The sequence below is a fragment of the Megalopta genalis genome, chromosome 3 (assembly GCF_051020955.1).
Source record: "Megalopta genalis isolate 19385.01 chromosome 3, iyMegGena1_principal, whole genome shotgun sequence".
Classification (NCBI taxonomy): Eukaryota; Metazoa; Arthropoda; class Insecta; order Hymenoptera; family Halictidae; genus Megalopta; species Megalopta genalis.
Window position 1 is genome coordinate 16,081,198 of NC_135015.1, and position 27,463 is coordinate 16,108,660.

The 27,463-nt window shown below is 41.3% G+C and overlaps 1 protein-coding gene across 3 annotated transcripts; it reads right to left on the reverse strand.

The window, feature by feature from the left end:
• Positions 1-3,997: 3,997 nt before the first annotated feature.
• fat-spondin (extracellular matrix protein f-spondin) lies at positions 3,998-22,744 on the reverse strand. 3 transcript variants are annotated; one of them, XM_033478338.2, is made up of 13 exons: positions 22,588-22,744; positions 22,340-22,422; positions 12,609-12,797; positions 12,223-12,407; positions 11,052-11,243; positions 9,656-9,942; positions 8,453-8,856; positions 8,099-8,270; positions 7,183-7,432; positions 6,899-7,073; positions 6,026-6,189; positions 5,799-5,960; positions 3,998-4,973 (listed from the first exon to the last, which is right to left on the reverse strand). In XM_033478338.2, exons 1-13 carry the CDS (start codon positions 22,653-22,655, stop codon positions 4,893-4,895), a joined length of 2,412 nt encoding a protein of 803 aa, XP_033334229.2. In that variant the 5' UTR covers positions 22,656-22,744; the 3' UTR covers positions 3,998-4,892. The 3 variants fall into 3 exon arrangements, with proteins under 3 accessions (XP_033334229.2, XP_033334228.2, XP_033334230.2); XM_033478337.2 differs by having other exon boundaries at positions 22,340-22,440; positions 22,588-22,736; XM_033478339.2 differs by lacking the exons at positions 22,340-22,422; positions 22,588-22,744 and adding an exon at positions 21,017-21,164.
• Positions 22,745-27,463: the final 4,719 nt, after the last annotated feature.

A 27,463-nucleotide genomic window follows, 5' to 3' on the forward strand; every position in this document is an offset into this window, starting at 1 on the left:
CTAATTTTTCTATGCTAGTCAATTTCAATATATCTAGATTCTTACAAAATTGACGGTCCACGACACAAATCCAGTCTGTTCAGATCTTACCAGTCCAGTACAAAAAGAGCAGATAAAACAATGAAAACGTAAACGTCTCTTCTATATTTTACGTATTAGTAAGTTTCACGAATGCATACAAATCACCATACTAGCGGAAATTTATCAGACAAAAATAATTTTTAAATCAAACATCAAATTACGAAACGTAGCAATTCGACCAAAAAAGATAACTAAAATATCCGCTGACGCGCGAATCGGCAAGTGCGACAGAACCTACGAAAATCCATACGGAGCTGTTCGAAAGAACGCGAATAATATAATCGCACAGATCCAAGAGCACGAAGGATGCACAATAAAAAGAGCAGCCAGATTTCAGCAAGATCGCCCCGCGAACGGTTTCAATGAACGTGCGTCCAGTCCGACCACAATTCCGTTCACCCAGCAGCTCGTAAGAGTCATCGACTACTATAAATAAAACCGAAGGATTGTTATCGTCGTTTTAGCGGAGTCGCATACACACACGAGTCGAATTTATCCTAGTCGCTTCAGAAAGCTGGTCTACTGAAGATATCGGAGCTTTTCTATCGGCGTTGCAGCCTGAGGCTCGACGAAGCGTTTCGTACTTTTTTATTTGCCCGCTGAGACGAGGTCTAGTCAAAAACACAAAGAATCACACACACACACACATACATACACACACACACTGGCCGAGCGTTTCTTTCTCCGGTGCATCGGCGGCGGTTGTCTCTGATTTATCCGCGGGCCCAGTCGAACCTGGATCCATCGATCCGATCGCGGATGATCTCCGAATTAGTTGGTAGATCCCGGCGCATTTGTTGACTGAGAAGAAGCAGAAAAAAATAGGGAGTTCTCGTGCTCGAAAATCAGGCCGGTCGATTGTGCTCGCTCGTGAAAAAACTGCCGTCCTCGGATCTGCCGACGAGACCGCCACGGCGATCGCGCGGCGCGGACGAAGGATCGCGGCGAATCTCGGCGCACCGTCTTGATTTTCGAGGAACTCCCGCGTAGGACGGAGCTTCCAGGTTACTTTGGTTCGAGCGAAAGAAGTACTTCTCTCCGTTTAGTTCGGTTCTTTTCGCGGAGACTTTTCTCTGGTGGACAGGGAGGCGCGGGTGTCACGACCAAAGAACGAGAGCCGAGTAGCTTAGCGTAGAGGCCTACAAGAGACAAAGATCCGTACTACTTCCTAGACATTACGTGTACGTATGATAATAACAAGTACCATTAATGTTAACGCGTCGCCGGGCCCGCGAAAACGTCCGCGGCCAACTCGAAGCGGCGTCGTTTCCGTCTTCGGCCATCTTTGCGCCGCAGCTGCCGTAAACGCTCCAACAGCGCGACGCAAGAACTACGGCAATGTCTCCGTAATTGACGCTCAGATTGTCCATAAAAATGGACAATTTGCGAAGAGGAGCCTTGCGAATTCGAGCCTTGCGACTCGTTTTTATGGTTACCGATTGTCAACGATTATAAAAACATAGTACAAAGCCGGAATAATCGTATCTTCTGTTCCCAAATTGTCCATTTTTCTGCACAATCTAAGCGTCAGTTAGGGAGACATTACTGTATTTTCTAAGAGGACGTATTCGTCACGGCAGAACAATTGCAGTCGTGACAACTTGTCCGCGCGTCCGTTGCTGCGATTTTCGTCGTCGTTTAGTTCCTTTGGTTAAACGTTTCGCTGAATGCATTGTACATTCTTTGTAAGATAATCTAGCGTACGATAGTTATGGGCTTCCCGATTGTTAGATTTTGTACTGTAACTTTAAGTGTCTTCTATTGTCTATCTTTTTCTTTTATATACGTGCTATTGCAGCGTCCGTAAAATTATTTCGACGACTCTCGTATCGAGTGCAATTTAATCTTGACGTATTCGAGTAGGATGCAGTTTTTTAGGATTGTTAGAATGCAAAAGATTCGGAGGAGCTTCCACTAGAATCAATTGTTAACTATCCTTCCCCGGTTTCATTGTTCCAACTGCATTGATTTTCTGGGAATTTTTTAATCTTTAATGTATTTATAATGGAGCTGTCATGACAGGACGATTTTCAGTTGTCGAACATAGCGAGTGCCATATCCTTTGACCAGCTGTAGAAGTCAATATCTATTGTGACGTATTCGCATAAGTTGAACTATGCTGTTTAGAATGCAAACGAATCAGAATTCTGTTTCGATCGTGCTAATAGAGTAACTTTGATCTTGTAGGAATTTTCGAGGTTTCCTTCGAGCTCCTGACACGTTCGAATCTGTTGGGGATCATTTATTTGATTAGTATGAATTTCTTATAGTACAGTTTACGACAGCTCCGGCACGAAGATAGTCCGGACCGACTGTCATTCGTTCGTGCGATCGTTATCGCGGGCCCAGCAGATCACACTAGTCACAGCGTACCGCCTACGTGTATTATTTATGAGATTATTATTGTAAATGTAAAGTTAGCTGTCCACTTGGCAAACGTCGTAGTGAATGTTACATTGTGAGCGGTCATTATTGTGAGATTAACGAAACAATGTGGACGCGGTATGCGTGAGAGGTGTGAGGGGGGTGGGGGATGGGGGTGGATGGGGGAAGGATCAACGATGAAACCAAACGATACCAAATGAACGGAACAAAAAATACAAAACCACGGAACCAACTGTTTTATTAACGAGATAAGCCGGCGAACCGTAATTATAGATCGTACCGTTCGAAAGGTGAATTATAATAGTTGTACGAACGTAGCGGAATTTTTTCACGAGATCGAAAATTTCATATTATCGTTTCTGACTGCATACTTCACGAGCGCGCGCACCGACGTATCGCGGGAAATGGGATCACGCCTGTCTGAGACAGGATCCTGTGTCGAGGGTGATTATTTAGAGGAAATCATCGGGTGTTGATCAATTATATCGCTTTCCTTGATTGGGGATCAGTTTGCGCGAAGCGTTCGACGCTAGAGGTATCGAGGAAGGATGCTGGCTTGCGTTCTAGATTAGAGAAATTGAATTTGTTATTGTTGGACTGTGGAGCTTTAGGCAATTTTAATATTTGCAACTTTTGTAATGTGCAAGGAAATCGTTTATATTGCAGTACGATAACGGCATTTCGAACGTCTTGCTTAGCGAGACATATTTTTCCTTTATTCGGATGTTCGTAGAATAAACGGTAAACATAGAAATTTGCGTAAAGATCCACAGACTGATTGTAGTGTACGCTCGAATAAGGAAATTTATTTCATAATGTGTCATGAAAATGTTTTACAATTTTAAGTACTGTACAATGGAAGATCTGGAACGATAGACGAACAATTAGGGCGACTTTCGAGATGAAATATAAAAGAGCCGGGAAATTGGAAATCTGTAATGGGGAATGAGAAGAGAAGAAGTTCGAAAATACTCAAATTAATAGTTCGAGATCGATGAGAATCAGTGAAGATTAGAAAATGTTTAAATCGTAAGTTCGAAATGAAAAGAAAACGAAGGCACGTTCGATAATTGAATTGAACAAATTAAAAGAAATAGTAAAATGAGAACGTGAATATCGGAAAGTTAGAACATTGTAAAATTAAGAAATCTGACATTATCCGAAAAATTGAAATCTCTAAAAAAATGTCAGGAACTTCGAAAATTGTAAAATCGGAAATCCACGAGGACTAACGAGTATCGTCGAGGTCTCGGGTACTTCTAGTGTTAATCCTCCTGCAATTAGCGTAACAGACAGAGAAATGTTCTACGATTATCGTACAGTGATCAGGGTAACACACTTCCAGCATCGATTGCAACTCGAATTGTTTAACGATTTACCTTTCTGTCAGCCTAATTCCCTGGGTTCAGGAGCACTCGCTTGGCGGACTATGTTACGGCGCGAGATTCGAACGCAATAAGGCAGAACAAGCTCGGTTATGTTCGTTTGCCACGTGTTTTCGATTATTCGACCGGGAGTAGGAAGATCACGATTGACCATTAATAAAATACCATTTATTCTGATACATCGGTTTATTTCATACCCATCATGTTATTCGTAGAAGAAAGAAAGAACTCGCGTAATCTCTTCGCACTCGAGGCGGATAATGTAAAACGGCTGACGATTCTCTCTGTCGGTTTTTAACACTTTGATTGTCGCGTCGTTCACACATGCGTACGAGTGACGGAACTGTTTGCCGCGATTCAGAAATTAATTCTTACGCTGATCTATTATATCTTTTTATTTTTTATTTTTTTAGCGTTAATTTTTAATTCTAATTCGATTAACACTAGCTTTTCGTGCCAGCAAAAGCAGCTATTTCATATTCCTTTATAAAAATAAAGAGCACGTATTTGTTTGTATTTTTAAACATTTTCATCATCAAATATGATATTTTAAAAGTACATATTATAGCTAGGCGTACAACAAATTGTTTACATTGCAATATCGTTTTATCCAGTGCGTACGAGAAATAAAAAAGATAGTAGAGATAAAAAGAACAAAAAATAAGAACTAGAAAAATAAAATAAAACTTCAAAATTATAAAGCCATGGAAAATTAAAATTGTTCCACATTAAGATGTAACATGTTTCTTAACCTTCGTCGGTAAATTCATGTCCAATGAAACCAATTTGTTGATTAACTTCCCCGCAAAATGTATTTTTTACGATTTCGGAAGTTCGAATTTTCGGATCGCGCCATCTTGACGCTCGTAAACCTGTCGCGTTAAATAAAATACTTGTATTTATAAAACGTTTAAGATTGCTGGCATCACGGTCAAAGCGTTAACGTGTTCCACGGCACCCGCCTAAACGCGATCATGGTCCCTGTCTCTTCTGTTTGCTGTTCCAGCTCCGCCGGTCCCGGATCGAGTTTATTTTCGAGTGCTACTCGCAAGGCGCGAGCAGGCACCGCGAGCGACGCTGCAGCTTCTTCGGGCAAGGACGGCCACCGTTCTGCGGCTGTTGCTGAAAATTCACAGACTTTGATAGATAGTGCATACAGCACCCGTGGGGAATCGTTCCCGGTGCTATGACTTATTAATGAGCCGCCGACAGAGCGTAGCACTCGAAGAGCTCGACGCGCCCGCGCGGTTTGCAAATTAATTGTCTCCATTCTGGATTTGCTTGTAACGTGTGGACGGTGTAACTGCACTGCTTTTTTAATACTTTCAGTCATTACGCGATTGTTAGTCGATCAAATCTTGAGAGATTCGACGTGGTTTTAATCAGAACTGTGAATTATTCTGTCTATTCTGAAGCAACAGTATTTTAATAATTAGCAAACCTAAGTACACACTCGAAATGTTCCGAAGCGACATCATTTTAATAAGTTGAGAATATAACTGTATTTCTGAAAATTCTTTCGTAATTCCCACTGTCCCCTATTTCAAGCATCGCTTTATTGCCTCCGGTGCATGAAACCTGCAGTGCAGTTTCCACGTCAATTGACGCACGAAGCCTCCAAGCGATATTCCCACCTATTTTCAGTCATTTTTTTAGTCATAATTTCATACTTCATAGAAACATGCGAGAAAGCGATACCGGCGCTGTTGTATTTCGCTTAGCAAGTACACAGCTACCTTTCAACCTGTAATTGCTCGTTTACAGCGAATTATAGCTTGCTGTTCGAGCAACTTTTCGATCAGATAGATCAGTGTTCCAAATTCATCGCGATTTCTATTCTTCTTCGTTTCATTTACTCCATAAAATCGTGAAAAGCACGGCGAAAACAAAGATTCTCTGCTATTTAATGTTACCATGAAGATGTCACCGGTTGTCAGATCATCTTACCTTAATGGTCCGGAAGCTGGTGACGCGTCCAGTGCCGCAAGAAGCGCTGCAAGTGGTCCAAGGTGACCAGCTGGACACGAGGCAATCAACCGGAGCGGCGGACTCAGGCGACTGTTGAGGACTGGTAAAGTTCACCGAGTCTCCGCTGAGGATCGCTCTCACCTGAAGAAATGTCCTCGTTGTACCGTGGCTTGCGATAATTAAGATAATGAGAGAGGTGTACTAACGACGCTGCAAGTGTTGTTGCACTCCTCGGCAGTCAAGAAGTTGTTCCTGTTGCCACGGCACCCACCGTAACCGAACGGCACGCACATCAGTTTCTGAGGAATGAAGCTCCATCTTTGGAAGTAGCCTCTGCAGGGACCTGGATCGGGTTCCTCCATGCAGACCACTGGAAACATAGGCACGCTTGCATCGCTTCCGACTTTTCCATAGGAACAGCAATTTTAAGCTCGAAGAAATAAATCTTGGACTAATATATAATCCAAACCTTTGTCAATTATTAATTGAACCTTTTCGGGGAATTATTGTTTGAAAGGTTTCGTTGCTCTGTTCGAGAGCCTATCAGCCCTACGATAGCAATTTTTTCGGATGTCAAAATCCTCGTGCAATTGTTTCATGTGTTAATGTGTAATATGCTGTTCTACCGGAGACAATAAGGAGATTGACAGATCTACAAGAAGCATCTTCGAGAACGCGTTCAAGGAAATCGCTAATTAAAGAGGCGAGTGATCTTCAGCATCGTCAAATGTGCTGCCATCGGCGACTCTGCGAATAGCGTCTCCGAAACATGCTGAAATATTTGCTAACTGAATCTGTCGATCATTTTCAGCATCGTCGATCGTATTGTCAACGATGGTACTGAAAGAAGAGTCCTCCGAACATATTTTAAAAAAAACTGCTAACCAAATCCGTGAACGATCCACGACATCGTCAAATGTATTTTCACCTAGTCTCCGACAAAACATATTTAAAAAGTTGCTAACTAAATCTGTGAGCGATCTTCACCATCGTCGACGAATCCCCGGTACCTAATCCATTGGCCTCGACGAGTCACGATCTCAAAGAAGACGTTCAACAATCCCAAAAGACCGATTTACCTTTCGCAGTGGCCATGTCGAAGGTGCAGTCAGCCTGCTCCAAGCAAGATTGTCGATCAGTCAACCGGATATCGTAGCACTCGGGACGATCCGGAGTGAGGAGCAGTCTACTTCTCAACGTTGTCCCTTTGCCACAGGAGACGCTACAGGGCGACCAGTTCGACCACTCTGTTACCTTGAAGAAGACAAGATGTCTCGTGACGATATCGATCGAGAAGTCGAACGAATCGGCGAGGTAAAAGCTGAACGAGCGATCGGAAGATCGGCTGAATCATGCGAGATACCTGGCACGCGGCATCAACTTGTTCCTCGCCCTCGCCGTCTTCACACGCTGGCATCATGCACTTCATCTTATCGACAATGGAGACGTGCGGACATCGCTTGCGACCCATGCGATCCTTGAATCTTCTAGTTCGCATCGACACCCCGACCCCGCAGCTCGAGGAACATGGACTCCATTTGCTCCATTCCGTGGTCATGCAGAGCGCATCGTCTACGGCAACTACCCCCTCTTCGATCGACTCCTCTTCCCCTCTGCACAGAGGTCGTTAAGAACTTACCTCGGTGATCTTGTGCTAGACAGTAGCTAAATCATTGTCTCTTGCCACCTCGACATTCGATTTAATCTACTGGGTCTTTGAGGTGACGAGATGCAAGCTGTTTCATTAGAATACAACGAATGCATCTACGTGATCTTGTTCGCGAAGTACAGTAGTGTCTCCCTAATTGACGCTAAGATTGCGCAGGAAAATGGACAATTCGGGAAGAGGAGACACGATCATTCGAGCCTCGCAGCTCGTTTTTATAATCGTTGAGAATTCGTGACCATAAAAACAAACAGCAAAGCTCGGAATAATTGCATCTCCTCTTCCTAAATTGTCCATTTTTGTGTACAATCTAAGCGTAGATTAGAGAGACATTACTGTAAATGGTGTATCAATCTCTGGGTATGCAACAAATTTTCGTGAAACAACTACTGCGATCAGTTTACCGTTTACTTTCTTTGGTGAAACGTTTCGTAGCGGTTCGAACGCAAAAATAACGAAGCTCACTGTCAACTAATGATCTTGAGTGTCTGCAAGGATCGTTAAAATACGTCTACGGAAAGCTGTCCGGATGGAGTCAAACAGTGTCACCGGTGCAATCGTCCATCGTCTAGACGTTTTCCACTGTCAAACGAATCAGATTTGGGACACTCACGAGCATTCTGGTATGGAGGCGACGCACATCTCCTTCGAGACCAGTTGCATGTTGCACTGGAACATCGCTGCCTTCTCCGGCATCAGATAGGACCTGGTCCTCATCCTCAGTCCCTTGCCGCAGGTCACCGAGCAGGTTGACCAGTCCGAGTACTTCGTGGTCCCACATTCAGCTTCATTGGACAAAGATGGACATTGTTAGGAAGACAATCCGAAGAAGAACATCGTTAGGAAGACGTTTCAAAAGAGAACATTGCTGGGAAGACATTCCAGAAGAGAACATCGTCGCCAAAGCATTCCAAAGATGACGTGAAATTTCTGCATAGAGGAACTGAAAAATGCTGAGGTGTCTTACGCCTGGCGGTGTCCTCGGTGTTCTCAGCGACCTCCAATTGCGACACCTGTTGCTGAAGGATCTCCTCGCTGCAGCTCCTGGAAACCAGCTTCTCCCTGTTCAAGTACAGCCTGGCCAACGGCATCATCGGTCTACCAGTCGGATCGTAGAACGGTGATCTAGGATCTTCGGGGTACAGGGTGGTTATCGGCTTCATCTTCTCCCGGGGCTTCGTTTCGGAATTGGGAGACATGTAAGAGATGCCGTTGTCGGTGCCCGCGTCCCAGGGGTAGAGGTCGATTATCTCGCTTTTCGTCCAGGTGCAGTCCTTTCTGCAGAGGTTCCATTTGCTGACGCCGACCACCCAGTCCGGAGACGGTCCCAGCATCGAGGCCACCGACAGCAGCGGGTGGTTTCTGTCTACTCTGGAGAAGAATCGATTTTAATGTGAGAAAGTGCATTCATTTAGTTATAAATATATAATATAACGCAGTTGCGGATCGGCGCATCCTTCGACGTCTATCATCTTCGGTTCAAGTTGTTCTCAGTTTTAATTCATCGTCTATAACAGAGAGTAGCCTAATATGGATCTCTACCTATCCTGGTCAGGAAAAATAGTTGCTGTATTATTGTACATGATTCGAGATTGCTTCTAGTTTTAGTCCATTGTCTGTAAAAGAGAGTAGCCTAATAGAGATCGTCTAACTCGAGCAAGAAAAATATTAGCTGTATTATTAACCGCGTAAGTTGATAAGGATTATTCTTTGGATATAGTCTTGCTAAGTATCATAAACTAAGTATCATAATACAACTATGTCTACAATCTTGAATTCGCGTTATTTTTAGCACTTAGGTCTCGAATTCTTTATCTTCTCTATTGTCTATCATTGATTGTTTCGAGGCAAAACAAATATTTACAGTGTTTCTAATGATACTATCTGACCATGAATTATAAAAATGAGTTTCATTTTAGAAGCTGATCCTTCCTCGTAGCTGCTCTTCTCTAACTGTACTCCTACGATCTAATGTCTATATCTCATTGTTCCAAGTGCAGCAATAATGGATTAAACCGAAAGAAAAGGATCCTAAAATTCTAGTTTCTAAAAGGGACACCAAATTGGATTTAGGCTGATGACAACGACTTCGATGGACAAAATGTGCAAATCCTGTTCTGGACCAACGTTTCGAGGCGTTTCGAACGGAGGATGATGGTGAAAGATTTACCTGAAGCTGGTGGTAGTGTTGGTGTTTACGTTGGGATACCAAAGGCCGGCGGACTTGATCAGGGTCCTCAGCTTGTTGGAGTTAGCCCTGAGCTCTGCCTCCACCCCGGATGCTGATCCCCATTCGGCCAGCTGCCGAAACCCATCAGTCGCGATGTGGTCTTTGCCCCAGAAGGAGAACCCGGGGACGTGGGTCGCGCCGATCACGTCGCTGAAGTGGGTCAGCCACAAGGAGAACGGGAAGTCCTTCGGATGGGTCACGTTCGACCAGATGCCCTCCATAGTTAGCTGCGACAGGCACAGCCGCTCGAAATCATTGAAATACCGCCGGCAACTTCGCGTATTAGATTAAACGGAGCACCCTGTTTGCATGACAATGCTGGAGCCGCGGGCGACCGCGGCTTTCCAAAGGTGTTGCCGGTGACTTCCATTTTCTGGAATTGTTTGCTTTCACACGGACCGAATTCCTTGATTGCAAATCGTGCACTTGCAAGTCCGAATTAGCGACTGTGAATTAGACGATTCTTTGAATAAACTTGTCGAATCGGACGTGCGAAAGGAGTATTATCGTCTGAGAAAATCGTTGACGATTTTATTTGGCTAAATTTTCTTGGAGCCACGGATGTATGGACGTATATCTGGATCGATCATTTTATGCATTTATGGAATGCATCGCGGTAAATATTGTATAATTTTCTACGTACTCAGACATTCGATTCGATGAACTGTCTTTATGGATTATTAGTCTGTGAACTCAATTTTAAGATGAAAGTAGACGATTATATTAACCATTCGTCAAGAGATATTTCATAATATATAAATATAATATAATTTGCTAAGTAGCTGTTCAAGATACGGAGTTTGTCATACTAATTGCAAGTTACAGATACTGTAAAATATTCTTCAAAATTGTCCAGAAAATAACCCACTGGTTCTCAATGGTCCACTGGCCAATTTGATGATAATATGTTAAAACACAGAATCAAAACATTTAAAATCAGTAAAAAGGCCCATCAAAATTTTCCAAGAAATGTTCCTCTATTTTTTAATAGTCTGTTCACCATATCCATTTTCTTAATTATTTTTGTTTTAAACAGAGCATAATGATGTACCATGCTAAGTTCAAAAAATGTTCAGAATCAGTAAGAATGTCCTTCAAAATTTTGTCTGAATATACCCACCGTTTCCAATGGTCTGCTCGTCATATCACATTTGCTAAAAAATATATTAAGATAGAGGATCATGATGCACGATACAAACTTCAGAAAATGTTCGAAGTCAGTAAGAACGTCCCTAAAAATTTTCCAAAAAATATCCCTCAATATCTGACTTGTTCCTCTAAGAGACCCGTGTGCCAAATAATTTTTTTTTAAACAGAGGATAACGATTAGGCGTACCGAATACTTGGCCTCGTCGCAGGCGCAGCACCTGTCGACGTCGAGGACCTCCACATCCTTAGGGCCGACCTCGCAGAAGGTTTTGGTCAGAGCATCGTCCTCGGCGTACCATCGCACGTTATTCTCCAGAATCATGGCCGTGAAGATAACGCATCCCGATCCGTTCGTCGGTGCCCTCCACATCACTTGGACCTGCGCCAGCGGTAAGAAACGTTTTACTGTCTTGTTGCGGAAGCCCACGAATCCTGGCCACGATAATGCCGAGGCATCAGGCACCATCGACGCTTGGACAGTGGCCAGGTCCGCGGGATCTATCCGAGATCGGCCTCCCTCGATTTTTATTGTAGACGGCGAGGTCGGTACATACGAGGCTCGAGGGAAGACAAACCTGTGAGAAATTGGTCAGCTCGCGATTTTTCCGATTATCCTTTTCCGTGACAGCGACCGAGATCAATTTTCCGACGTTGTATTTTGTTGCAGTCTCCATTCGGCGATTTTCAGATGAGACTTTTTATTTGGTATATGCAGAATGTTTGAAACATTTAATTTCCCGCGGGTTGCTTTTGCGACAAATCGTTTCTTAAATGTTACGCAGAGCGCTATAATCCGCGTAGCAACAAATAAATCTACCAAAACTTGCATGCACAATTAATCGACGCGTTTAAACGTTGTTAAACGACAAGGCAGCGAGAAAGTCCTCGCAAATTCTCGCAGAAGCCAACCTCATGCGTCAACATATTATTATTTCCTATAAGATTCGCAGTTTACAATATGTTAGGTCGAGTCATAAATAACTTCCGTTTTTTTATTCGACATTTATTTTGTTCTCCTTTTTTATTTATTCTTTTGTTTCCTTTTTTATTTCATTTATTTCGAACCATTATCAGATACGAACAATAGATTCTACCTAGCTGCATCGGAAGTTATTATATGACTCGACCTAATACAGTAATGTCCACAAAAAAGTTGTGCACAAAAATGGACAATTTTGGAAGAGGAGATACGATTATTCGAGCCTCGCAGCTCGTTTTTATAATCGTGGACAATTTATAACCATAAAAATAAACCGCAAGGATCGAATAATCGTATCTGCTCTCCCTAAATTGTCCATTTTTGTGGACAATCTGAGCGTCAATTAGAAAAACATTACTGTAATATCGCGGATTTGTACCTCGGTTTTCGGATAATCCGACGCCTCGGAGATGGTGTTGACGCAATCCTCGTTGAAGGTGGTCAACGAGTCCGGGAATAATTGGAAGTAACCGATCCGAGCAGCGGGGTTGTTGGGTGCATGCTGCGAGTGCGCGGACAGGGTGAATCTCGTGAACTGCTGCAATCTTTCGTGCGTCCTCGAGCCTGAAATCACCGGTTCAATTTTAATTCGTGCACGTTACATCGACGGCTCGGCGCAGCAGACACCCCATCAAAATTCATGGACGCTGCCGGCGTTGAAGTCGGAGAACGTTTTCACGCTGGATCGAGCGCGGAGCGCCCGTGATCCTCGAATGGGACCATGTTTGCGAAGGCGGCCGGTAAACAGGAAATGTAGGACGTTACCTTGTAGTCTGATTGTGTAGACTGCGTGCGGGATGTACTTGTCCGATTCCCCGCTAATGAGAATCCTGTAACCACCGTCGCCGGAGGTCCTGTTACTGGAAGATTGTTGTGCGGTGGGCCTCATAGGACATCCGGCCTGCACCGTGATGAAAAGGCATGCCGCCACCGTCAGCAACAACATCCTGCTGCCTGGAATCAAAGTTGCTCTTTGGAATCAATTGTTCGCCGCTGCGAATCGCTAAATCGTTGGGCTTGTGTGGGGCAGATGCGTCCGAGGGTTAGGCCAGTTGTTTGAGTTCGGCTATCGAGGCTCTGATAGCTGGACTTGGAATCTTGTTTCAAGATTCGGGAAAAGGTCCGATAAGAATTCTGTCAATAACAGGAACAGATTTTAAGCGTCTGTATGGCATTGGAAGAATTTAAAGCCATTGTTACGTTTTTTTTTTTACTTATTACAAGTATCGACGCATTTTCATCTAACTTGTGATTCTTACAATTATTTTTGACAATTTATAAATATATATATTATATTATATTATATTATATTATATTATATTATATTATATTATATTATATTATATTATATTATATTATATTATATTATATTATATTATATTATATTATATTATATTATATTATATTATATTATATTATATTATATATTGAGAAATATATAAATATTTCAAAGCACTAGTTTTTATTTATTGTCATCCATTTTAATGCGACAGTCGATTGATTCTGGCTATAATGATTGTAGTAGCTGCAGCATCTTCCAAAATTCATGGGAAGTGTCCATAAAGTTTAAATTCTGGAAAAAGTGACGCAAATAATTTTTAATAACAGAGGAAAAGTATTTCTAGTCGAAGGTTTTCATTTAGTTTCATTTATTTTGATATTACAATTGTTTGATTCAAGGTTATGAAGTCTCTAATAGTTGCAGCTTCTTCTAAATTTCAATGGAGGTTTCTAAAAGAAACTATCCCAAAAATTTTTAAATAATAGAAGAAAGCTATTTTTATCATAAATAATATTTTTATTTTAATATTATATCATGTTCTCGTGGCTACGAAATTACAGGAATTATTCCTGTGCATAAAAAATTACGATCAGACGTCGCCCAGTCCAAAAAGTATTTCCTCTTCGTATGAAATGTCGGGATAACATTGTAGAACATTGGACAACAATATTTAATCACTAGGATTGTGAGCATGAAAGACGTCTGACATTAAGAGATCTTCTTCCAGACTCGAGCAGCGAGATTTCTTAAGAAATTTCTATCCGGGTCTTCGCGTACCCGAAAAGTTTTATCAGTCTCAACTACTTAATAAAATTATTCCAAGTTTTGGCTACGGCAGCTGTTACAAAAGTTGTCTACCAAAATTGATTAAAATACAGGAAAGTCGATTACTCCCGTAACACTTTAACAAACTCCTAAAATCTCTGACAACTTTGAAGATGTTCCTTCCAGAACAGATTAGACAGAATGAATAATAAACTTATCCGACAGCGTATTCCTCTATTACGCGAGGATTTCCGGAAAATTAGTAAGACCTCCGCTCTGCCGACATCAAAAGATCCACATAAAGAATTTCTTTCTGTCTCAAGAATTCGACTTCGATGTACCTGCAGACATTTTCTACGAAATCGTAGCTTATTTCCGCGTAAAGATCGACTCTCGCGATTCTCAACTACTTAGAGTTTCCACGGTGAAAAGACCATTCCAAAGCCCAACAAATTACGCAACGAGAAGGAAAGCCCCAACATTCGCAAGTTTTATAAATTGAAATACTTCCGGGAGCCAAGGAATGGCTACTGAAAAGTAGCTTGGAACTTCGGGGATAAGTTTGCTCGGAGTTATGATCTGAAAGAGGAGCGCCAGAAACGAGTTTCCACGCTTTTCCCGACTGAAACGCGGAACGTAAAGCGGAAACACCCAATGGAATCGCAGGCTGACATAACCGCGGTCCTTGGACCTGCGTGTCGGCTGCTATGATCACAAAAAGTTGCGTTAATTGCCCATGTCGCGATCTAAAGCCATTCATCCCCGTAGCGTTCGTCAAACAAATTTTCTTCATTTATTCGACGGTCTTTCAGCCATTTTACTGCGCTTGCATAATCTTTCAGCCATTTATTTCTCTGCGCTTCTATCATTTTTCATCGCCCAAAGACCTTGAGAGATGAGAAATATAATTTCTTAATTAATTAAAATTCACGCTTTGTAGAATTAGGAGAATATGTTTGCAACATCGTCGAGTAATTCGTTTCTATTTAATCATGAAGCATAAAACCCCTTTCGAAGAGAAACACAAATTAGCATAAAGACCATTCGGGGAATGCAAATAGAAAATCTAGAAGAATCGTAAATAACAATATCAATAACAACAGAAATTACTGAAAGAAAAATAAGGGTAGAACATTGAACCCTTTTCAAAATAAAATCCGAATTCTTACAGTATCATCTTCCTCGCGAATGTTTAAAAAACCAGGTAAAAATCCTGCAAGAAATACCTACTAAAAGGTAATACCAGTACACCGGGTGTCCGAGAAATCACACTGTACAAGTAACGATCCAAGGTACTTAAATAGTTGAATACAAGTTCTGCCGCGAGTCTAATCGATTATATCCACCGAATGTATCGATCAAGGTGCGCCATTTCGGAGCACTTTCGACAGTAACAAGCGTCAAGTTTCCGAAATTAGTATCGAGATGTAACGCCGCCGGCAGTTGCAACATGGCCCGCAGAAATCTCGAATAGGAATCGTTACATTTCGACGATCTTTAGGTTGATTAATGGGGAAAACGCGAGTGAAGTCGTGATCCAGCGGTCCGATCGCGGGCTTCCGATCCAACGAGGCGGTCCAACTTCGATCCCGAGGCGATCACGTTTGATGGAAGTTTCTCCGATGGTCTCCATCGATCAAAGCGAGCCGCGTTGCGACATCGGCCGCGTCTCGCGCATTTCCATGGAATATGATGTAACACAGACGAAGTTACGAGGCGATGTAACTGGCCGTGACGAGCCCCGAGAAACCTCAACGGCCGCGCCGATTAACGGGCTGACGCGTAAGCGTGCCCATTGATAAATGGGCCCGATTCTGATCCCGATTTATATCGGCCGGCGAAACCTGTTGACGATCTCGCCGACGAAGCTTGGGAACGGCGTTGATCCGATCGTAAGTCTCCCTTCGTTATCGTTGATTGCCGTTGATCTGGGATTCCGGGAATTGCCGGCTGTTTTGATCGGGGATTGCTGGAAGTGCAGTCAACTCTCCCCAATTTTCGCGGTTCGTTTTTTATGGTTGTTAACAAGCGGCGACTATAAAAACGAGCCTCGAGGCTCGAATAATCGTGTCTCCTCTTCCCAGATTTTCCATTTCTGTTTACAAGCTGAGGGAGACAATTGGAAAGAATTTAGTATTTAGACGAGAATTTTCTTCCACACGAATGAAGAAGATATTTTAACGCTTTAATGTGCTAATTATTTCTACAATAATTGCCGTTCAGACAACAGTTTTTGGTCACAAAAATAAACGTGATATTTTACCATTCTAATGTAAATTATTATTAGCAAGAATTACTGTTTAGACAACGATTTTCTTTCACAAAAATGAAGAAGATATTTCACCATTCTGTTGTCAATTATTCTTTAGTGAGAATTAGACAACAATTTAAACAAAAATTTCTGCTTTCAAAAATAAGGACGAAATGATGCCATTCTGATATAAATTATTGTCAACAATTACCAATTAGGCAATGAGTTTCTACTACACAAAATTCTTTTTTGCATTCTATCGTAAATTACTATTAGCAGTTACCATCATTTACAGAATAATTTTTGTTCACAAATCCGAACGAAATATTTCACCATTCTAACGTGAATTATGTTTCTAAAGCCTGTTGCGATTTAGCCAAGAATTTTCATTCATAAAAATGACGATAACAATGCACGGTCACGTTACAAATGGTTCGCCAACAAATCCGAGGAACTTTATCAGACCGCTGACTAGAAATTCAAGGTTCCTCGCTGGTCAAGAAACCTACACGCAGGTTCAATCAGAACGTTTTACACCTACCGATACTATCGCGAAAGTAATTTGCTCGAAGATTGGCTTAAGTTACAGCTCTTGAATCATGATGTCGGTGTCAAGATACGAGATAGCTTTGCGAAGAACAAGGTTGAAAGTATTTAATCGATCCTGAAAGGAGGTTGATGCTACTCGCCGGAACATTTTCATAATTACAGTGGATGTCGTAAGCAATATACGTGGATATCATTCTGCTGATTGGATCGGTTCAATGTAACCAGCGCTGTAAAGATATTATGATACCAGCTTGCACGAAACTTCTTATTTCCTTGAGTAGAGGAGCAACGTTCGGTGAATGTTCGATCGATAATTAATGAAGATGAAAAATTGTCTTAATATTATTCCTCTCAAATTACTAAATCGAACTGTATACAAGATACTCTGTTATCTCTGTATTAATTAGCATATTGCTTCAGCGTCATTCTGCAACATTATTCTGTGACGTTATTTGGCAACATTGTTCTGTGACGCTATCCTTCAACATTAATCTGCTACATTGTTCTACAAATCAGTTTTTACGGTACATAGAAGAAGATCCTAGAGTGTACTTTTGCACAGATTCTTTTCAAGATCGCATCGTCGCAGCTGCAAAGTGCAATTGCACTTCTCTTCGAACTACAGCGTTAGAATTTTCATTACATCATCCGATTCCGTGTACGAATTCGAGCAAAACGGTACCGGAACACAATGCAGCAAAAATTCATGCAACATCCGAGAAGAAAAGTTCAATTGCATTTCACAATCAACGACGACGCGGCTCTCGAAAAGACTGAACGGCCGAACAAATAGGCCCCGATAATCGTTGCCGTCTCGAATAAAACCACGATTACAACTCAGCCGAGTTGCTACGTCACCCCCGTAACAGCCGCAGAAAACGCATCGATAAAAATGAAATAAACTATATAGAGAGCGATGGCATGCACGGCCAGCGACGGTTCGGGGAGGCAGTTTCCCAACAACAGGGTCGCAGCAACGAGAGAAATCAATCTTCGGCGGAGCATCTCGCGGCGAGATCGACTCGCGCGAATAATAAACGTGGCCGAGCGTGGCTAATAATCGAGGATAACTAGCGATGCATCGGGTTACGCGTATCCAGCAAGTGGGTCGGGATCACGAACCGGCTCTCGAGAATCGCCGCTCTCGGCATGTAGGTGTAGGTTTCTGGAACGCCGGTCTCGGCGGAGATCGTCGGAATCAGGGGCACAGAGTGCATCTATCCTCGCCGCGCAGGCCGCGACGTCGAGGGCCGGAAATTGCACGGATTCGAATCAATTTTCCCGGAGGAAAACGCCGGACCCTTCGGCCGGCCGTGTCCACGCCGCAGTCCCTTCGAACGGCCGCGCGGAGATGAAACTCGAGTGCAACGGAGAGCAATCGAGAAGGAGGAGTTCGCTCGAACTCCGACGCGATCCGACGCTCGAAAGTTCGTCGGCAGATCTGTAGGCGAACGCCGATTTTCACGGAGGCATTTGCATGCGCGGCCACTGGATTCGAATCCCTCGTAACGGGAAAATATTCGCCCCGATTTCGGACGGAACAACAATGGAGCTCTTGTTGTTACCGCGCCGATTTTTATCTTCATGCCGCGAAAACGCGTTATCTGCTGTCTGTTTGTCCGAATTTTTTCGTACTGTTCTCGACGGTGTTTCATCGAGCGGATTGCTCTGTCGACCGGCTAGTGCAGGAAAGTCGAAGTGGACCCGATCGCGGAACAGATCTATTTTGTGTGAGCCGTGAGAGATAATTATTATTTAAAAGGTACTTGAAAAGAGACTCAAAGTCGTTGAATAAGATAATGCGAGTATTCAGTTCGATTTGAGAAGATTGCATCCTTTGCATCTCGTTGTCAAGGAACATATTAGCATTAGATTTACGGAACCCGTCAAAATGGCGGGTCATTAATTTTTCTAATTTACGATTATTCAGATCACATTACATTTATATTTATGAGTTATTTATTCAATTTATACGTTACTTACGGCAAATGTTACGATAACACTTGCTAAAAATCAGAATAAATGTCTTATTGTTACTTTTATAAACTGATGTAAAACTGCTGTTTTTTGTGCTCCGTAAATCTAGTGTTAATGAATACGTTGGGTAGTTTTATTGAATGCGTGGATCTTGATGCAACAATGGTGTACACGAATGCGAAAGAACTATGCGAAAGAATGTAGAGTGGGCTAGAATCATAGTGGCGCAACTGACATTTTCCTTATCATGAAGAAGAAGGAATATCATTGTATTTTACTGACCGAAATGTGTTGCTAACATAATTTAGAATGAAGCTGATCAACAGTAACTTGAGAGTTAAGTTAATTAGCAATAACTTTATAAATTATTTCACTTGTCTTCGTAACATTTTGGTACGTATAGATTACATTTTAAAGACGGAAGTCAAAATTTCCGAACACGTGACCTTACGCCACTATAATCATGCTTTGTGTAGAAATGCTTGTCTTTTTTATATGGTAAAATAGTTTTATAAAAAAATGTTATATGGCAAAATTAAAATCTTATACAACTTAGTATCAATACTCAAATTAAATAGAGTACGTTTATTCGAACAAACATAGATTTTCGATTAAAATTGCAGACAGGTGCCTGGACAGAGCTCGTTTCGCTTTCAGTTTTCAATCGCGTTCCCAGGGCATGCAATTAGTATGGGAATAATAAATAGCCAAACTCGTGTCCACCATCGAGCCCTCGCGATTTCACGCCCCCGACTGTTTTCACGTGAGTCACCAACGGCGCTCGTTGATTGCCAGCAATTAAAAGTAATGACGCGTCGACTTCACGGGGAATATTCATGAAACAAAGTTTGAACGACTTTCGTCGCATCGGCGCGTATAGTCGGCCGAGGATCGAGGGAACTATCCTAAGAGCGATCGTCTCATCGATTGTGTTTGCTAATTTAGCTGCTAATTAAATTCCGACGAGAAGCTTTCTTTTCCAAGATAAAGAAACTAAGCATTCTCCTCTGCTCCGCCATGAATATTTATCGAGATTTTGTTAGAAGGAGAGATTTCGTTAGCTGTCTTCGACGAGAAGTTACTTCTCATTAAATCGATCTGATCGATATCAGATGATATCAAGATGATAAGATGTTTAGAATGCGTAGTATTTTATGATCGCGAATGTGAGCGTAAGCAAAATCATGCGTATCATATATTTTTTATCTGACGGGTCATCAATCAAGGTTCTCGATATCTATCTTCTGATGTTTTGTTAACAAATCGTATCCTTTGATGCGTTTCAACCTTTATTGTTCAGGCAGCGATATAGAAATTGCAGAAAGCAACTCTTTTTTCAATTCTTTGTCAATTCTTTCTCACGAAAGTAATACAGAAATTGTACTATTCAGACAATAATTTTTGTCCACGAAAATTAAGAAGACATTTTACCATTGTAGGGTCGATTATTTTCAGTATGAGTTACTATTTAAACAACAATTGTTGTTAATAAAGAAGATATTTCACCACTGTGATATAAATTATTTTTAGTAAAAAATACCATTTGGAGAACAGATTTTGGTCACAAAAATTAAGAAGACATTGCACCATTCTGATATCAATTATTTTCGGTAAGAACGAAAATTTAGACAATTTTTGCCCGCAAGAATGAAGAAGATATTTCAACATTCTGCTGTCAATTATTTTTAGCAGAGGATTACTATTTGTACAACAATTATCTCTCGCAAAACTAAAGAAGATATTGTACCATTTTGCTGTCAATTATTTCTTGCCAAGAATTACTATTCGGAGAACAATTTTCATTCATCGAAACGAATCAAGTATCCTCGTCAGATATTAATAACTCTCTTTCGTAAAAGAGAAAGAACTCTCACCACTGAGACAATATTTACATTCAGAAAATTGAAAAAGTCACGGTCGAATCACTCGAATCACGGTCCTCTTCCCAAAAACAGGAAAAATTGCAGCGTTCGAGCATCAAACGCATCCCTGGCCGCAATTTTTTTTTCTTTTTTTCGAAATCACCACGTATTCCGGTACAGTGAAAGCCATAAACAATACAAATTCCCTTCCGCAGAATCCAAAGAAAAATTACGCACCCCGCCCGCCGAAACAGCCGTAAATAAATTCTCTCCCGAGAATCGGCCATAAAACGTGATGTACTGCCGCGGAAATTGAGAGGCTAAGATAGAAAATTTCGCAGGCGATTCTCGGAAGAGAAACGGCACACTGTCGGCTACGGGAGCGATCGAGATGCACACCACGGGTTCGTAACAAGCTTCGTAACAACGAACGATCCATCGGATTCGCGAAAAGAGATCCAACAGCCGCGACGAACGCCTCAATTACCGTCTTCCCTCGCGTCGACGATCCACACAAGACGTTCTGGAACGGTCTCGCACTTTCCTCCGTTTGCACGCGCACGGTTCCCGCGATCTGTTTCGAGATGATCCGGAGCGTTAATTAAGAGGGATGCCCGACGATCGCGCGGACTGTCCGCGCTCCGCCGCGACCGGCTTCTTTTATGAGAATCGGCGCCCTTTCACGCGCTCGCGACTACGCCGCTTCGGGGTGTTCCGCTCGCGGCCAAATTCGAAGCGGTTTACATTTCCCCGAGAGCCGATTACTTAACCGCGAATCACGTGAAAAATCGCGCATCTCGCCGGGAAACTTGCGCAATCACGCTCCCGGGCCTCGCGCCCTCGAATGACGGAAATCGTGCTAATCGGTTAATCATTCCGCCGCGCAACAACTCTTCCCAACGGTCGCGAAAAAAAAATCGGCGGAACCTGTTCGAGGCTCTGCAACCTGTCCCGGAGCAATTAGAATCGCGCATCGGGGATTTGACGGCGTTTTCGCGCGGCTCTCGGTTCACGGAAATTCGAATGCAACTCCAGATTGCCAATTTACGGTTTTCGAGAGTATTTGCAATTCGTTCAGCGATTATCGTAACATCGTAACAGCGATTATCTTGTTGATTTAACCCTTTGCACTCGGATGTCTATGCTTCCACGTTAAAGCGGCATTTTTTTATTATTATTATATTTCTTCATATTTTCAGGCAATCGTGTACAAAATCTTTGATTTATTAATTCCAGCAGATTCTTCTTCCAATTCGACTTTCTGTAGCAAAATCGTAACTTTCGCATAATTCAGCAGAAAAATCTTCCGAGTGCCGAGGGTTAAAGTTTGTTACCCTAAAATTAATATTTAGGTTCACTTGTAATTCGGTAGACTCTGGCTGTTTCAGAGAAACATTTACAATGGATAACGTTAATATTCCGACACCGTTTTAAACGCAATAACGTTTTTACATTTGAACCATATGATTTGATTTTTTTGAGACGCGATGATTAGACCGGCCAGTTTACTAGACAATGTCTGAAACGATTTTTGAGGAAATCGTAATTGCTTGGTATATATAACAAAATCTATTTAAAAAGTATATATTTATTTCCTTTTTTATTTATGCTAGCTTCTCGTCGTTCCAACCAATCCAATTTTTTCACTCTTTCTTCTCTCTTTCAACAATCTTTTCACTGATTGGTCAGTGAACTGGACAGTCGAACGACCTCAAGAAAACCTCAGATCGTTTGGTCCAACGTGAAAAAGTTATCGCGTTTGAAATTGTGTCCGAATATTAAATGTTCGGACAAATGAAAAGTTACTCACTGTAAATCGACTTTCCTTCTTCGGGACGCATCCGAGTGAACGAAGATGCTGTTCTTCGTGCCTTGTCACGATTAAACGGTGCCCTAAAGAAGCAAAACCGGCTGCATAATTGGAAACGAGAGATTTATGGATTATGTTTCTGAAGAGACGAGCGAACGATGAATAATTTTCCAGCGATATATCTCTGAATTCGTGTCACTGGAATATGGTCCCGAATTAATTATAGACTGCGAGTCACGGGCACTTACTGTGACACGATCACGCCGGTTTCTTTCGCGAGCACTGCCACCGGAATCGCTGGCAGTGAGCTAAACATCAGTCGGGATGCTGAGCAAGACGAGAGAACGATAGTCAACGACTAAACGAGATGACGAACCGGACGGCCGATATCGGGACAGCCTGCCCCGGCGATTCGGAGGCGACAGCGAGACTTTCTCGCACACTTCCGGGGAACGCGTGGTAGTCGTCTCCGTTAACACGTTCCGTGCCGAGCTTTTTTTACTCGAATCTTCACACTTTGATATTTTACTAAAACTTGATGTATTACGTGCAATTATTAATTCTCGTACACATAACAACGTAACAAAAACTTATCAACGCCCATTCTTGCGGTGGAAATTGATTCTTCGGTTCTAAATTTCTTGTAAACAATTTGTTCAGTTCACTAAGTAAACATGCAAGCGTGTACCATGGATGGTACACGTGGCACGGAACGTGTTAATTAATTCGGCTTTTCACAATGATTATCAGCGTAATTTTCCGTCGTAAATATTCGTTTTGCGCGTGAATGCACAGGAACGTAGTTCTTTGTTTCGTTTGCTTCCATTCTGAGATTTAGGCGATGAACTCGCCGATTTTTTAGAAATATCATAATATTTAATATAAAAATAATATTATTATATATTATTATATTTAGAAATATTTTAACTTGCTATTTGAAAAGTTAGAACTTAGATTTTATTGGACACCTGTATATATTGATGGAACTATTTCATTTGACGAGGACACAGTAAATGATTAAAAGTATAAAAATTGAACAATTTTACTATTTATTATTAAAGAAACGAAGACGTGACCTGGTTGGAAATAGTATTATTTTCGTAACAACGAAGTATTAGTCAAAATTCTAGGATTTAGGTTGAACTCAATTTAACTGTCAATTAATTTTGCAAAAAAGATCAAATACAATCTGGAAATGGAAATCTGTGAATACACATGAAAATGATTATACGCAAATGTCGGCAAACAGTGTCAATTTTTCAAGGAAATAAAATCTCCGGAACAAACGAAAACAAATGAAAATGATTCTGCGGAAATTTCAGCGAACAGTGTCGAATATGTCAGCGAATTTTCCGAGGAAATAAAAACTCCGAACAAATGAGAACAAATGAAAATGATTCTGCGGAAATTTCAGCGAACAGTGTCAGATGTGTCGGCGAATTTTCCAAGGGAATAAAATCTCCAGAAATAAAAGCCAGCATTTTCGATACAAATGAAAATGGTTGAGCGCGAATTTCAGCGAACAGCGTTAAAAGTGTCGATCGATTTCGCGCGCGGAAGGATCAAATCTGTGAAAATAAAATCCAGTAAATCCGAGTGAAAATGATCGTGCGCAAATTTCAACAAACATCGTCGAACAACATGTTTTACACGGAGTGTAATTAAAAACGCGCGAAGTTCGGAGAGCAAGGCTGCGAATTTTGTTTGGCAGCGAAGCAAGAAGCCGTATGCAGTCCCGTGTCAAGTCGGCCAACCATACTCCGGAATGATTATCTAGTGTCACGAGGTCAGTTTCGGGTCATCCTATCTCCCTGGAAGCAGCTCCTCCGTCTTCCAAGATAACGCGGACGCGATAAACACCCACGTCCGCGTTTACCGATGCTCTCGTAGAAACGAGGCAATTACGTGTCAACTTCAAAAACGCAACCCGCGGATATGGGTCAGGAGAATTTCAACTTTGCAATTATGAACCCGGAGAAAGGCTTGTCGGATGGGAACTGCGATTCTATGTCGAGCCTTTGGTATCAGAGTTCTCTCAATACTAGATTCACGGAGCGGTAGAAGCTGCTGTTTTATTTCTCGTTGTAAAACTGACAATAACATATTCATTTTTAACGATTTTTATTGCAGTATCTGTCCTGGGTAACAAATTAATTTAATAAATTCCTCAGAATTATTATGTGAGTATCAACTATTATAATTAGTAACAGTGTGCGAGTATGGATTATTTTAATTAGTAACAGTGTGCGAGTATGAATTATTTTAATTAGTAATAGTGTGCGAGTATGAATTATTTTAATTAGTAATAGTGTGCAAGTATAAATTATTTTAATTAGTGACAGTGTGTGAGTATGAATTATTTTGATTAGTGACAGTGTGTGAGTATGAGTTATTTTAATTAGTAACAGTGGGCAAGTATGAATTATTTTAATTAATAACAGTGTGTGAGTATGAATTATTTTAATTAGCAACAGTGTGTGACTATGAATTATTTTAATTAGCAACAGTGTGTGAATATGAATGACTTTTATTAGTTACAGTGTGTGAGTATGAACTATTTTTATTAATTACAGTGTGTGAGTATGAATTATTTTTATTAGTAACAGTGTGTGTACATGAATGATTTTTATTATTACCAGTGTGTGAGTATGAATTATTTTTATTAGTAACAGTGTGTGTACATGAATGATTTTTATTATTACCAGTGTGTGAGTATGAATTATTTTTATTAGTAACAGTGTGTGTACATGAATGATTTTTATTATTACCAGTGTGTGAGTATGAATTATTTTTATTATATTGAAGTTTTTGAGTATGAGATAATTGTAAATAAAATTCGATAAAAACAAAGAAGGTATAATTGAATAATGAATAAACATGCGAAAAGGGATTCAACGTATTAAATGATCGAATGATGAATGAGAATTAAAGGATATACAACGAGATTTGTGTTAATATTTTAATTTTGTGTTTAACAATTGGATAAAATATCATTATTAACAATGTTCGTAAATTAAAAAGTTTGGAGCCGGTCGACATGACGTAAACCTAATGCTAAAATCATTCAGAACTACTCGATTTGAGAAGTGATTGTCTTAAATGTTCGAAGTGAAGCAAGAAATCCCGAAATGTCACAATAACATGCAATGACTTGTTCATTCTTTCCAAGATGTAAACATTATTACGTTACCATTAAAGTTTGCTTATTGGCTTCTTCCAGGTGTCGCAACCAATAATTATCTCATTGGCAGTGTTCGTGAGTCACTGTGTTCTGGATGACCTCATTCAATTTCCATAAATTACTATTTCATAACAGAAGGTTCCAATCGGACGATAAGTCTATTCCAATTGCCTCGCAATTAGGGATCTTCGCGATGAAAGGATCGATCTATGCATGTTTATTAAAGTGCTCGATAGTTCCTGCTTAACACTCTGCATAGATTATAAAAATAGATATACGACTATTGTGTAGTAACAACTGCGTGGAAGTTTCGCGTTACTATACTCGCAGCTTAACCCTTAAATGCACGATTTTTTGTTTTGAATTTTAAAAAATCGTTTTTTATAGGAATGTAGTCATAGGTTACGTAAAAAATAAATAAAAAAATCTAGGTAATAATATTGAGTATTTATTTTGAAAAAAAGTTGTATGTAGACTTTTGGCAACAATATGCGTTTATTACTAAAATTATTGTAGACGTAAACGAATGGTCATGTATTTATATTATCTATTAGTATAGGAATTTTCACATTATTTATAAATGAAATGCAGCAAAGCAATTGCGATTTTTGTTGTGACACAAAGCAACCTTGCATTTGATGCACTCAGTCCGTGAAAATCCTTTGCAACCTGGAAGTTATCACCCACCACATTCAAATGTCAAAAAACATGTAACTTACTCGCCAAAATTAATGTCAAGTCTTTTATTTCACACATGGTCTATTGTCTATTGTTATCAATGTGTGTTCGGAAACGCACATACTCAGGTTTTTGAATAAAATTAAGTGGAACTGGAATATTGACAATTGGCAACAATATGCATTTAAGGGTTAAACGAGTTTAGTCACCCTCGGTTCGATAAGCTATGTAAACAAGGAACGTCGCTTTTGCCAACAAGGGTGACTTTATACATTTACAATTGTTGCGTGTTCTTTTTCAAACACACACAAACGCAGAGAGAAAGAAAGAGAGAGAGAATGTGTACTAAAAAATTAAAGAGAAATCCTTGACAAATAGGGGACAGCTAACCTTCTTACAATTACCTGTCCCAGATTTCGTCATTTCAAGCGATTTGTTATGGTTGCGAAGCTGCCTTTAAGAGAAAAGTAAATAAATTCAATCATCTTGGGAGAGGATATTACACTGCAAAAGAAATCTTCAAGGACTGCGACGCGCGGCCCAGTTTTCAAAACAGATTCCTACTTTTCTACAACAAACTTTGTTAGGGATTCCCCATCTGGGCTTCACGGCGGGGGCCAGGCACATAGGTCCTTAATGGCTAGGGTGTGGGCCTGTCACCCCAGTGACGGAAACGTTAGTTTTCGACCATGGTAAAACTCATGGGCCCCGTCGACCGTTTTATGGTGGTCCTCCGTAAAGGACTTATCCTTGATTTACGACCAGGCCGTTAGCTGGGTTGGGACTTAGACCACTCGGCGTAATTGCTTCCAGATGGGGTAGATTTCCAAATTTTCCCTTGAGGAGGAAACTCATCTGGAGGCGTTTGCAGTACCCTTCCCAAAGGTCCCAACCATCTTCATTTTAACCAATTAGCGCTCGGTTTTGGGCCTGCCGTGATTGGGCAGTTTTTCCTCGCCGCCCACCCTTAAGTAAAGGTAGGGATAACCGAGGTGACCTAGTGGATGTCACACGGTTATTCGACAGTCCTGATCCGTCCTGAGCCGTCAGTGGATGCAAAGTGGACTAAAAATCGTGAAAACCGTCAACAACAAACAACTCGAGGACGTGGACAGAAGCGGTCGGCGTGGCCGGCGTTGTCAGGTGTTATCAGAAGCTGGTGGATTCGAAAACTGCGCCTGTGGCGCGAGCAGATCTCGGTGCCGTTCCGCATGCGCGTATTTATCGAGCGGCGTAGCCTCGGCGAGGCAGTCGCCGTGCGGAGT